General features: G+C 48.3%; 1 protein-coding gene across 1 annotated transcript in view; it reads left to right on the top strand.

The window, feature by feature from the left end:
* Positions 1–13,379, top strand: part of LOC307027244 (cullin-9-like) — a 65,332-nt gene extending 51,953 nt beyond the window's left edge. The window contains 10 exon segments of the mRNA XM_079695452.1: positions 255–419; positions 611–774; positions 1,046–1,139; positions 1,243–1,317; positions 1,387–1,497; positions 2,989–3,106; positions 7,496–7,629; positions 11,334–11,416; positions 12,360–12,412; positions 12,415–13,379. Of these exon segments, the coding sequence (XP_079551578.1) occupies positions 255–419; positions 611–774; positions 1,046–1,139; positions 1,243–1,317; positions 1,387–1,497; positions 2,989–3,106; positions 7,496–7,629; positions 11,334–11,416; positions 12,360–12,412; positions 12,415–12,575 (1,158 nt within the window). The 3' untranslated portion in view covers positions 12,576–13,379.
* The last annotated feature ends 282 nt before the right edge of the window (positions 13,380–13,661 follow it).

Raw genomic sequence — 13,661 nt, 5'->3', positions numbered from 1 at the left:
TCAGCATTATGAGTCCTGAACCCTGAGTCAGCATTATGAGTCCTGAACCATGACTCAGCATGATGAGTCCTGAACCCTGAGTCAGCATTATGAGTCCTGAACCCTGAGTCAGCATTATGAGTCCTGAACCCTGAGTCAGCACTATGAGTCCTGAACCCTGACCTGAGTCATGAATCTGTGTGTAGAGACGCTGTGATACTGATGTGTTATATTACCTTAGTTAGCAGAACTCTAAGGACTCTAACTCTCCTCAGTATGAGAGTGCCTTGCTCAGAGGCTTCGTGGAGTGCTGCTCCAACCTGACGTGGTGCACCAACCCTCAGGGCTGCGACCAGATCCTCTGCAGAGAGAGCATGGGGAGCATGGGGACCTGCAACAAGTGCTGCTGGAGCTCCTGCTTCACCTGCAACTTCCCCGAGGTGCACACACACACACACACACACACACACACACACACACACACACACACACACACACACACACACACACACACACACACTTAATGTACATTATTTGATTTCACATTCTGTTCTTGTACACATCATGTTCTCTTCACATGTATGCAGAGTTCCTGCAGTGTGTGTTATGTCTGTATTCTCTCTGGGCTCAGGCGCACTACCCGGCCTCCTGCTCCCACATGTCTCAGTGGATGGACGACGGAGGGTACTACGACGGCATGAACATGGAGGCTCAGAGCAAACACCTGGCCAAGCTCATCTCCAAGCGCTGCCCGAGCTGCCAGGCGCAGATCGAGAAGAACGAGGGCTGCCTGCAGTACGCCCCGCCACAATAAGAGCACGCACTTATATAGGAGGGACAGGGACTGACTTCAAAATAAAAGCACTCACTTCAAGATAAAGCCACCTTCCAATGAAAGTGAGCGATCATTAAAACATACATTATTAAAGAAGTCAGTCTGTCAATGACTTCTCTTCCAAATAAAGTAAATATTAGGACAGGACACACTGATATGGATTTTCAAAGTAAAAGCCTGTTCACATGAGAGGTGAGGCTGAATATTAAAGTACCCTGCCGTGTGTTTCAGTATGACCTGCGCGAAGTGCAACCACGGGTTCTGCTGGCGCTGCCTGAAACCATGGAAACCCACTCACAAAGATTACTACAACTGCTCCGCCATGGTGAGTACCTCGCCACCCTGTCACATGACCGTAAGCCAATCAGAGAGCTCCCTCACTGCTCCCTCAGCACCTGTGTGACTCTGGGATGTGTCTCTGCTCTCAGGTGAGTAAAGCGGCGCGGCAGGAGAAGAAGTTCCAGGATTACAACGAGAGATGCACCTTCCACCACCAGGCCAAGGTAAGCAGCGCTCATTAGTATCACAACAACAACAACAACAACAATTATAACAATAATGTATGTGTGCAGGATTTTGCGATGAACCTGGAGAACAAGGTGTCGTCAGTGAACGAAGCTCTGCCGATGAAGACTCTGACCTTTGTCATCGACGCCTGCAAGACCCTCGCTCAGGCCCGCAAGGTAACACAGAGAACACTCTATTATATACAGCACCTACTTCAAAATAAGAGCACTGACTTCAAAATAAGAGCACCTACTTCAAAATAAGAGCACTGACTTCAAAATAAGAGCACTGACTTCAAAATAAGAGCACTGACTTCAAAATAAGAGCACCTACTTCAAAATAAGAGCACTGACTTCAAAATAAGAGCACCTACTTCAAAATAAGAGCACTGACTTCAAAATAAGGGCACTGACTTCAAAATAAGAGCACCTACTTCAAAATAAGAGCACTGACTTCAAAATAAGAGCACCTACTTCAAAATAAGAGCACTGACTTGTAAGAGTGGCGAAGTCACGCCCATCTACTTCCGGTCCATGGGACCTTATTTCGGAATAATAATGTATTGAAGTCAATGGAGAGAGAACACTTATCTCTCGATCCCGTTTGAGTTGTGACACGAATTACACATATGATGTTTGTCAATCTTAAAAAATAATTTCCATGTCAAAAAAGTCACAGTTTGTCGTAAAACTGTTGAAATATAAGACTATGAAAAATACGCAACTAGAAAGACTACAAATCCCAGAGTCGCGTAAGTGATGTCATAACTGTTTTCCTCCACTAAGAGATAGCTAGAATCTATATGGCGCTGGATAAGATAACTTTAACAAGATGCCTGTGTGCTTAGTACCAGGTTGTTATCATACCAGCAATGGGTCTTGCTCGTTCTTTCGCTTCCCGTCTGATGAAAGGACCAGGAGTGGCTGGATCAAGTTAGCTACCTAGCTAGTAGCTAGCACGTTAGTTAGCATTACAGCCTTAGCCTTGTCATTTTTATTAGCCTTAACATGAAGTAACATTAAGTAACCCAACATGTTAAACAGTAAGAGTAGTAGTCATATTTCGTGAACCCTTTGAAGAGTACCGTCACCGGTGTGATCATTCTATAATACACCATTTTAAGCTCGGGGGAGAAATGCTAACGCTAGCATCGGCGATCATCGATCTTTTCTACTTCATGCTATCTGCACATATGGTTGACATTAAACATTAAAAAGACCATGCAGTTCAGAGGGAATCAAAGGAAGGCAGGCAGGGGAAATTATCTTTTAAATTGACAAACATCATCTGTGTAATTCATGGCACAATTCAAACGGGATCAAAAGATAATCTTTCTCTCTCCATTGACTTCAATACATAATTTTTCCGAAATAAGGTCCCATGGAGCTCCCCCGGAAGGGGAGGGACTTCGCCACTCTATGGAAAGGACAGGGAACTAACTTCAAAATAAGAGCATTGACTTCAAAATAAAAGCACTGACTTCAAAATAAGAGCACTGACTTCAAAATAAAAGCACTGACTTCAAAATAAGAGCATTGACTTCAAAATAAAAGCACTGACTTCAAAATAAGAGCACTGACTTCAAAATAAAAGCACTGACTGAATTTAGAAAATGGCAACGAACGAAATATGAACCGTGTCCCCTGTGCCCTGCGCGCGGCCTGCAGGTGCTGGCCTACTCCTGCGTGTACAGCTTCTACAACCAGGAGACGGAGAAGATGGAGGTGATGGAGCAGCAGACGGAGGCTCTGGACCTGCACACCAACGCCCTGCAGATCCTGCTGGGTGAGCCTGTAGCATCAGAGCCTGCTGTAGCACCAGAGCCTGCTGTAGCACCAGAGCCTGTAGCACCAGAGCCTGCTGTAGCACCAGAGCCTGTAGCACCAGAGCCTGCTGTAGCACCAGAGCCTGTAGCACCAGAGCCTGCTGTAGCACCAGAGCCTGTAGCACCAGAGCCTGTAGCATCAGAGCCCGCTGTAGCACCAGAGCCTGTAGCACCAGAGCCTGTAGCATCAGAGCCTGCTGTAGCACCAGAGCCTGCTGTAGCACCAGAGCCTGTAGCATCAGAGCCTGTAGCACCAGAGCCTGTAGCACCAGAGCCTGTAGCACCAGAGCCTGTAGCACCAGAGTATGTAGCATCAGAGCCTGTAGCACCAGAGCCTGTAGCATCAGAGCCTGTAGAACTAGAGCCTGTAGCATCAGAGCCTGCCGTAGCATCAGAGCCTGTAGCACCAGAGCCTGTAGAACTAGAGCCTGTAGCACCAGAGCCTGTAGCATCAGAGTCTGTAGCACCAGAGCCTGTAGCACCAGAGCCTGTAGCACCAGAGCCTGTAGCACCAGAGCCTGTAGCACCAGAGCCTGTAGCACCAGAGCCTGTAGCATCACAGCCTGTAGCACCAGAGCCTGTAGCACCAGAGCCTGTAGCATCAGAGCCTGTAGCATCAGAGCCTGTAGCATCAGAGCCTGTAGCATCAGAGCCTGTAGCATCAGAGCCTGTAGCATCAGAGCCTGTAGCACCAGAGCCTGTAGCACCAGAGCCTGTAGCACCAGAGCCTGTAGCACCAGAGCCTGTAGCACCAGAGCCTGTAGCATCACAGCCTGTAGCACCAGAGCCTGTAGCACCAGAGCCTGTAGCATCAGAGCCTGTAGCATCAGAGCCTGTAGCACCAGAGCCTGTAGCATCAGAGCCTGTAGCATCAGAGCATGTAGCACTAGAGCCTGTAGCACCAGAGCCTGTAGCATCAGAGCCTGTAGCATCAGAGCCTGTAGCACCAGAGCCTGTAGCATCAGAGCCTGTAGCATCAGAGCCTGTAGCATCAGAGCATGTAGCATCAGAGCCTGTAGCATCAGAGCCTGTAGCACCAGAGCCTGTAGCATCACAGCCTGTAGCACCAGAGCCTGTAGCACCAGAGCCTGTAGCACCAGAGCCTGTAGCATCAGAGCCTGTAGCATCAGAGCCTGTAGCATCAGAGCATGTAGCATCAGAGCCTGTAGCACCAGAGCCTGTAGCACCAGAGCCTGTAGCACCAGAGCCTGTAGCACCAGAGCCTGTAGCATCAGAGCCTGTAGCATCAGAGCCTGCTGTAGCATCAGAGCCTGTAGCATCAGAGCCTGTAGCATCAGAGCCTGTAGCATCAGAGCCTGTAGCACCAGAGCCTGTAGCACCAGAGTATGTAGCATCAGAGCCTGTAGCACCAGAGTATGTAGCATCAGAGCCTGTAGAACTAGAGCCTGTAGCACCAGAGCCTGTAGCATCAGAGTCTGTAGCACCAGAGCCTGTAGCACCAGAGCCTGTAGCACCAGAGCCTGTAGCACCAGAGCATGTAGCACCAGAGCCTGTAGCACCAGAGCCTGTAGCACCAGAGCATGTAGCACCAGAGCCCGTAGCACCAGAGCCTGTAGCATCACAGCCTGTAGCACCAGAGCCTGTAGCACCAGAGCCTGTAGCATCAGAGCCTGTAGCATCAGAGCCTGTAGCATCAGAGCCTGTAGCACCAGAGCCTGTAGCATCAGAGCCTGTAGCACCAGAGCCTGTAGCATCAGAGCCTGTAGCATCAGAGCATGTAGCACTAGAGTCTGTAGCACCAGAGCCTGTAGCACCAGAGCCTGTAGCATCAGAGCCTGTAGCATCAGAGCCTGTAGCATCAGAGCATGTAGCATCAGAGCCTGTAGCATCAGAGCCTGTAGCACCAGAGCCTGTAGCACCAGAGCATGTAGCACCAGAGCCTGTAGCACCAGAGCCTGTAGCATCACAGCCTGTAGCACCAGAGCCTGTAGCACCAGAGCCTGTAGCACCAGAGCCTGTAGCATCAGAGCCTGTAGCATCAGAGCATGTAGCACTAGAGCCTGTAGCACCAGAGCCTGTAGCACCAGAGCCTGTAGCACCAGAGCCTGTAGCATCAGAGCCTGTAGCATCAGAGCCTGTAGCATCAGAGCCTGTAGCACCAGAGCATGTAGCATCAGAGCCTGTAGCATCAGAGCCTGTAGCATCAGAGCCTGTAGCATCAGAGCCTGTAGCATCAGAGCCTGCTGTAGCATCAGAGCCTGTAGCATCAGAGCCTGTAGCATCAGAGCCTGTAGCATCACAGCCTGTAGCATCAGAGCCTGTAGCATCAGAGCCTGTAGCATCAGAGCCTGTAGCACCAGAGCCTGTAGCATCAGAGCCTGTAGCATCAGAGCCTGTAGCATCACAGCCTGTAGCATCAGAGCCTGTAGCATCAGAGCCTGTAGCACCAGAGCCTGTAGCATCAGAGCCTGTAGCATCAGAGCCTGTAGCATCAGAGCCTGTAGCATCACAGCCTGTAGCATCAGAGCCTGTAGAGCCTGTAGCACCAGAGCCTGTAGCACCAGAGCCTGTAGCACCAGAGCCTGTAGCATCAGAGCCTGTAGCACCAGAGCCTGTAGCATCAGAGCCTGTAGCACCAGAGCCTGTAGCATCAGAGCCTGTAGCATCAGAGCCTGTAGCATCAGAGCCTGTAGCACCAGAGCCTGTAGCATCAGAGCCTGTAGCACCAGAGCCTGTAGCATCAGAGCCTGTAGCATCACAGCCTGTAGCATCAGAGCCTGTAGAGCCTGTAGCACCAGAGCCTGTAGCATCAGAGCCTGTAGCATCAGAGCCTGTAGAGCCTGTAGCACCAGAGCCTGTAGCACCAGAGCCTGTAGCACCAGAGCCTGTAGCATCGGAGCCTGTAGCACCAGAGCCTGTAGCATCAGAGCCTGTAGCACCAGAGCCTGTAGCACCAGAGCCTGTAGCACCGGAGCCTGTAGCATCAGAGCCTGTAGCATCAGAGCCTGTAGCATCGGAGCCTGTAGCACCGGAGCCTGTAGCACCGGAGCCTGTAGCATCGGAGCCTGTAGCACCGGAGCCTGTAGCATCGGAGCATGTAGCACCGGAGCCTGTAGCACCGGAGCCTGTAGCACCGGAGCCTGTAGCATCGGAGCATGTAGCACCGGAGCCTGTAGCACCGGAGCCTGTAGCACCGGAGCCTGTAGCACCGGAGCCTGTAGCATCGGAGCCTGTAGCACCGGAGCCTGTAGCACCGGAGCCTGTAGCATCGGAGCCTGTAGCACCGGAGCCTGTAGCACCGGAGCCTGTAGCACCGGAGCCTGTAGCATCGGAGCCTGTAGCACCGGAGCCTGTAGCACCGGAGCCTGTAGCACCGGAGCCTGTAGCACCGGAGCCTGTAGCACCGGAGCCTGTAGCATCGGAGCCTGTAGCACCGGAGCCTGTAGCATCGGAGCCTGTAGCATCGGAGCCTGTAGCACCAGAGCCTGTAGAACTAGAGCCTGTAGCACCAGAGCCTGTAGCATCAGAGCCTGTAGCACCAGAGCCTGTAGCACCAGAGCCTGTAGCATCAGAGCCTGTAGAGCCTGTAGCATCAGAGCCTGTAGCATCAGAGCCTGTAGCACCAGAGCATGTAGCATCAGAGCCTGTAGAGCCTGTAGCATCAGAGCCTGTAGCACCAGAGCCTGTAGAGCCTGTAGCATCAGAGCCTGTCGCATCAGAGCCTGTAGAGCCTGTAGCATCAGAGCCTGTAGCACCAGAGCCTGTAGAGCCTGTAGCATCAGAGCCTGTAGCACCAGAGCCTGTAGAGCCTGTAGCATCAGAGCCTGTAGCACCAGAGCCTGTAGAGCCTGTAGCATCAGAGCCTGTAGCATCAGAGCCTGTAGAGCCTGTAGCATCAGAGCCTGTAGCACCAGAGCCTGTAGCACCAGAGCCTGTAGCATCAGAGCCTGTAGCACCAGATGCAGAGAGATGAAGATCTGAAGCCCTCCAACATGTTTCAAGTCTCTCTCACCATGAGCTCAGCAGCTTCAGAGGAGATATGGAGATGAACTGAAGTCCTCCTCCAGCAGAGCATTATAACAAATAACACGGATAAAATGATGCAAGAGAATGTTTTGAGATGTGCAAGAAAATAAAAGACAATAAAAGTAGTGCAATGCAGCATAAATCTATCTATGAGCCAAAGAAAAGTCCTATAACCTGTGTGTGTGTGTGTGTGTGTGTGTGTGTGTGTGTGTGTGTGTGTGTGTGTGTGTGTGTGTGTGTGTGTGTGTGTGTGTGTGTGTGTGTGTGTGTGTGTGTGTGTGTGTGTGTGTGTGTGTGTGTGTGTGTGTGTGTGTGTGTGTGTGTGTGTGTGTGTGTGTGTGTGTGTGTGTGTGTGTGTGCAGAGGAAACCCTCCTGCAGAGCTCTGACCTGGCCTCATGTGTTCGGATCCTGAAAGCCTCGAGCCTGAACACCGGTCTGGAGCTGCATCGACGCATCAATGAGAGGCTGCTGGCCATCCTGCAGCACTCCACACAGGTACACATGGTACAGTCCATCCTACACATGGTATAGTCCATCATACACATGGTACAGTCCATCCTACACCTGGTACAGTCCATCCTACACCTGGTACAGTCCATCCCACACATGGTACAGTCCATCCTACACCTGGTACAGTCCATCCTACACCTGGTACAGTCCATCCTACACATGGTACAGTCCATCCTACACATGGTGCAGTCCATCCCACACATGGTACAGTCCATCCTACACATGGTGCAGTCCATCCCACACATGGTACAGTCCATCCTACACATGGTACAGTCCATCCCACACATGGTACAGTCCATCCTACACCTGGTACAGTCCATCCTACACATGGTACAGTCCATCCTACACATGGTACAGTCCATCCTACACCTGGTACAGTCCATCCCACACATGGTACAGTCCATCCTACCCATGGTACAGTCTCCTGATCGGCCTTCATAGAGAGCACCGATCCAACTATTGAGAGTGAATATCGGCCGATAATGACCGGCGGGGCTCCCCCCCGTTGACAGTTCACTGTCTAGCACTAACCTGTAGCTGCTCCCTCCACACTCACAACAACTTCATACAGACATAAATAAAGCAGCTGTATTCTCCATACAGGAAACACACGTTTAAAACGGTTTTACCTGCTCATTTTGTGTACACACAACAAGCATTCATCAATGGCTCGGAAAGTGGCGCTGAACTTTAATCAGGCATGAAAATCACTCACCTTTCGGCGAAACCCGTTTTGAAACCAAAATAGGTGACCTACGTGAATCGTGTAGATTCGATGAGAACATATTTAAGGGGGGGGGGGGTAGGTTCAGAGGCCGTAATGGTACACACCGTTGGGTGACGAGTGGAAGACGAGACCCAATCACTGCAGTGATTGGGTCTCGTCTTCCACGGTGCGTACCGTTACGGCCTCTAGTGATGTGTCGGTCGCGAACGAGCCGACTCTTTGAAGTGAACGACGGGAGCCGGCTCGCACCAGCGAGGGATCTAGATCGGCATGAAGGCACATTATGCAATGTGCACATTATCCCGCTTATCACACGGCCACGTTCTCAACAGAGTAACGACATGACTCTCAATATTAATTGAAATGATTTGACATGCATCCGCTAAGAAAAATAGTCCGTTGTTACCGTTTGAACTAACGTAGCAACGGCAGGAACTGCTTTGATAGCGTTTTTGAAGAGCTTTTTGATTACAGATTTGAAAACATTGTTGCTTGCTTTAAAAGTAGCACAATTCATGATGTCAGACCTTGGAGAGTATCTAGATATCCCTGCCCTGATGCCAAAGTAACTGCACACTGAATATGTGTCGCCTGATGTCTATGTCTGGACCGCTGCGTAGAAAGGAGGGTTTCTGCCCCGTTACTTCTCTTCTTACTTCTATAAGAATAAAACACGGAGGAGAGAGATCTCTTTTTCTCCCCCTCTTCTGAGAGCCCAGCAGCTGATCTCAGACCACGCTCCCCTCTCCTGCAGGGGGGCGTGGTCAGTTGCAGGGGGCGTGGTCAGTTACAGGGGGGCGTGGTCAGCTGCAGCTCACAGAATCGGCCTTTTCTTTAAATATAATTTTTAAATGTCGATACAGTAGCCCCTTTTTTAAAATAGTTTTATAGGTGTTGCTATCTGTTTTGTGTAGCGTGGTTCTACAAGCAAGTCAGTGCATTCATTGGGTGGGATCAGAGAGTTACAAGGGTCTGTCAATGCAATGAAAACACTTGGCCACAGCAAGTCATTTATATTAAACATGTAATATGTACTTTTGAATACTTCAGTACAAAGGATGTATTGAATAATACTGAAAAGTGTTTAATGTTTTGATAATGCTGGAAACCACTGTATTGTGTGTTTTAGGCTATCTTTGCCAATAAAATGTATTAAAATCTGAATTACATAACATTGTATTGGCTGTCAGTCATGATGGAAGAGTAGACAAGTTAAGTTACAGCATGTCCACCATCTGCATTAAGCCCTTACCACATTGTGCCTCATATACTGTACACGTTAGACCCAGTGACAGGCTGGCATGAAATGTCTTGCATGGTACTTAGTAAGGAGGCCATCATATTTTTGACTCATGGCTGAAGTTAAGTTTCTCCAGCTCTCCCCAGGATGGCAAAAAAATGCATCTCAAAATGCATCAGATGCTTTAAAATATGGAATATTCAAAATTCCAGGGGGGGCATGCCCCCGGACCCCCCGAGAGGGATAATATCCTTCTCACCTTTTTCACCCCTGACCCGTTTTCATGCCTGCTTAATAATATAAAGGCTTGTATTTTCGTGCATTTCCTGTTCGGAAAGTGGCGCTGAACTGAGAGTGGAGGTGTCCTGAGATTAGCTCCGTGGACCTGTCAGCTCCGGACTGCGCAAAATGCGTACATGAAGCGCTACGTCATGAACGCAAGAAATCTACCCTCGTGGGGCTCATGTGATTGGCTTAGAATTGAGGAGACATCTGATTGGCTATAGATAGAACAAATTACAAGTACGAATCGGGTGAGCGTCAGGGGAGTCTCAAAAAACCCACACACGGATGCAAAGCGACCCGTGCACAGAGAGCGGGTTGTGTTTGCAGGTTCAGAGGATTTAAACGGAAAACAAATATGTTTGGATCAAAAATACACATTTTAAACTCTTTTCTGTATTTGGATTTTATTTACATGTATTTGAAACGGAACACATTTGTGTTTGCATTGAAAAACACAAGTGTGAATCCTTCTGTGTGCATGTGTGTATTATGAGACGGTTCTGAGCACATACACATGGTACAGTCCATCCTACACATGGTACAGTCCATCCTACACATGGTACAGTCCATCCTACACATGGTACAGTCCATCCTACACATGGTGCAGTCCATCCTACACATGGTATAGTCCATCCTACACATGGTATAGTCCATCCTACACATGGTACAGTGCATCCTACACATGGTACAGTCCATCCTACACATGGTTCAGTCCATCCTACACATGGTGCAGTCCATCCTACACATGGTATAGTCCATCCTACACATGGTATAGTCCATCCTACACATGGTACAGTCCATCCTACACATGGTTCAGTCCATCCTACACATGGTACAGTCCATCCTACACATGGTGCAGTCCATACAAACATGGTTCAGTCCATCCAAACATGGTACAGTCCATCCTACACATGGTACAGTCCATCCTACACATGGTTCAGTGCATCCTACACATGGTACAGTCCATCCTACACATGGTTCAGTCCATCCCACACATGGTACAGTGCATCCCACACATGGTACAGTCCATCCTACACATGGTTCAGTCCATCCCACACATGGTACAGTCCATCCCACACATGGTACAGTCCATCCCACACATGGTTCAGTCCATCCCACACATGGTACAGTCCATCCTACACATGGTTCAGTCTATCCCACACATGGTACAGTCCATCCTACACATGGTTCAGTGCATCCTACACATGGTACAGTCCATCCTACACATGGTTCAGTCCATCCTACACATGGTTCAGTCCATCCCACACATGGTACAGTCCATCCCACACATGGTACAGTCCATCCTACACATGGTTCAGTCCATCCCACACCCGGTACACATGGTAATAAGTGAACAAAATGAAACTAGGATTTTATCCAATGTTCAGGCTTCTGTGAAAAAGAGTCAGTGTTTCAGGGTCTCTGTTTGTGTCTCAGGACTTCAGGGTGGGCTTCCAGTTGAAGAGCACCGCCGAGACCCCGCAGAGCAACGTGAGCAACAACACAGACTCCAACAACAAGTGAGGAGCAACAACCAGAACCAGTTTGAACAAGTTTAAAGAACCAGTTACTGCCTCTCTCGTTGGGGGTGAAATGTTTTTTCAATCATCCTTCCATTTAAGAAGAATTTGTCGTCGAGCTATCAACGAAGCAAAAGCAATAGCATTTAATTAATATTTTGGAAGATAAGATAAGATGGTACTTTATTGATCCCAATTAGACAAGGCATTTTAAAAATAAATAAAACAAAACTAGAAATAAACAAGAAAATAAAGAAAATAGAAAATATAAATGCTGGATCAGAACTTGCAGAGTCCCTAAGGTGAGATGAGAGTCCTTCTTCTCGGTTATGGCTAGAAAGGATCCGTCTTGTGTAAAACTCTCGCGAGAGTTTGGCTGAATGTCACGTGGCTGAATGTTTACGTTTGGCAGGCAGCCTTTCAGTTACGATTGTTAACATCAGTTGGCCACAGCAAATGATGATGAGAAGCTAAACTATCTATTAATGATGTCAATGACAGGGAGTGTGATTGTTGAAATAGGGTGTTAGCGGTCTTGCTGTTCAAAGAAGAATGACAACACTGTAGATCACCAACACTATGGTTTATTTTTTATTCACAGGCAAGTCAACGTTGTCGCAGTAAAAGTCCCAAGATAGCTCCTGGTGCAATAAAATGTTCCCTTGCAGTGTTTTACTATTATGTCTGATGTTTCTCTATTAATATTGCTGCTGCATTAATGTGTATGTTGCATCATGTTACTGCTGTAGATGTGTTTCCGAGCCGCTCCGATTACAACGAGAGTTACAACGTGACGTCATATTTACACCAGAGGGATCCTTTCTAGCCGTAACCTTCTTGGCTCTTGCACACATGGGGCTGATTTCGCTTTAGTATAGTGGAGCCGATGAAGAATTTTAGGGGGCTTGAAATGTTCTCTGATGAATCTCTGTCCCTGTGTCAGGTCCAAAGAGTCCGGAGAGGCGGACAACAACAATGCTGCGGGGGGCGAGGGGGGGGGCGGAGGAGGGGGGGGGAGGGGGAGGATGACGAGTATGACGAAGAGTACGTCCCCGAGTGGCACGAGGACTACGACGAGGACGACATTGACGAGGACGACTTCTTCTCCGACGACGACGAGTCCGAGAACCTGGAGAGAGACTTCAGCCCCTTCGACTGACACACACACACACACACACACACACACACACACACACACACACACACACACACACACAGCTGCACTGCTTCCCCACTTCCTGTTCCTCTTCTTCTGTGTTCTCCTTAAGTCAGAGTAGGGAGGAAGACGTTCCACATTTAATTTCTGAGGATGAATCTTCCGCGTCTTCGTCTCTGAAATAAATTACAGATATTCTGACGAGTCACCACTTCAGTTTTGCTCCTTTTTATTTTCACTCACCAGCCTGAGACCAGTTTAAAACCAGACTATAACGGGTTTAAACCAGTTTATAACGGGTTCTAAACCCAGTCTAAGATTCCCTTTAAACACCAGTCTTTATTTGATTGAGTTTCACCTGCAGAGTTTTACTTTAGTGACCATCCAGACATTTTAACCTCAGATTTATTTTGGTTTTTCTCACTGTGTTTAGCTCCGGATCTGGTTCTGGGTCCGGATCTGGTTTTGGGTCTGGATCTGGGTCTGGATCTGTTTCTGTTTCTGGGTCTGGATCTGGTTCTGGTTCTGGATCAGGAAAGGGGCTCTGATCATGTTTTGTACCGTGTTCGCAGGTAGACTCATCGTCACACGTTCTGCCTTCAGTTGTTGTAAAGATGGAGGCCGCCTTCTTTTGAGAGATTATTAAACTTCAGATTTAGATTTCCTCACCAGTTTTATTTTCTACGTGTTTGTAGATCGCTGTGATAGGACCTGAAGACCTCTGTGTTTGAGAGATGTTATATTCATATTGATCTTTATTCTGCTTTCTGGGACTCCAGCGACTAAATAAAAGCTTTTTCTGCTGCAGCGCGACTCTTCATTTAACACTTCCTACCTCCTTCTCGTCTCCTTGTCTCCTCACAGGACAACATGACAACTATTATATATATGATTTATTCTGTTGTGTGTAACATTAACCAATGTAATTCCTCTAGAGGAAATCATTAAAATAAATAATAATAAACAAATAGTGACTAAAAACGTTAAATGAAAGATATTTGATCAGAAATTTGATTTTTGTATTCATTGTATTTTGTTATGAAGCCAAATGTTAAATGATATCTTGAACCCAAACATGCTCAAACAGTG

This window comes from Notothenia rossii, assembly GCF_949606895.1.
Source record: "Notothenia rossii genome assembly, contig: scaffold_181, whole genome shotgun sequence".
In the NCBI taxonomy this organism is placed as follows: Eukaryota; Metazoa; Chordata; class Actinopteri; order Perciformes; family Nototheniidae; genus Notothenia; species Notothenia rossii.
This window is presented reverse-complemented; position numbering and strand designations above follow the sequence as displayed.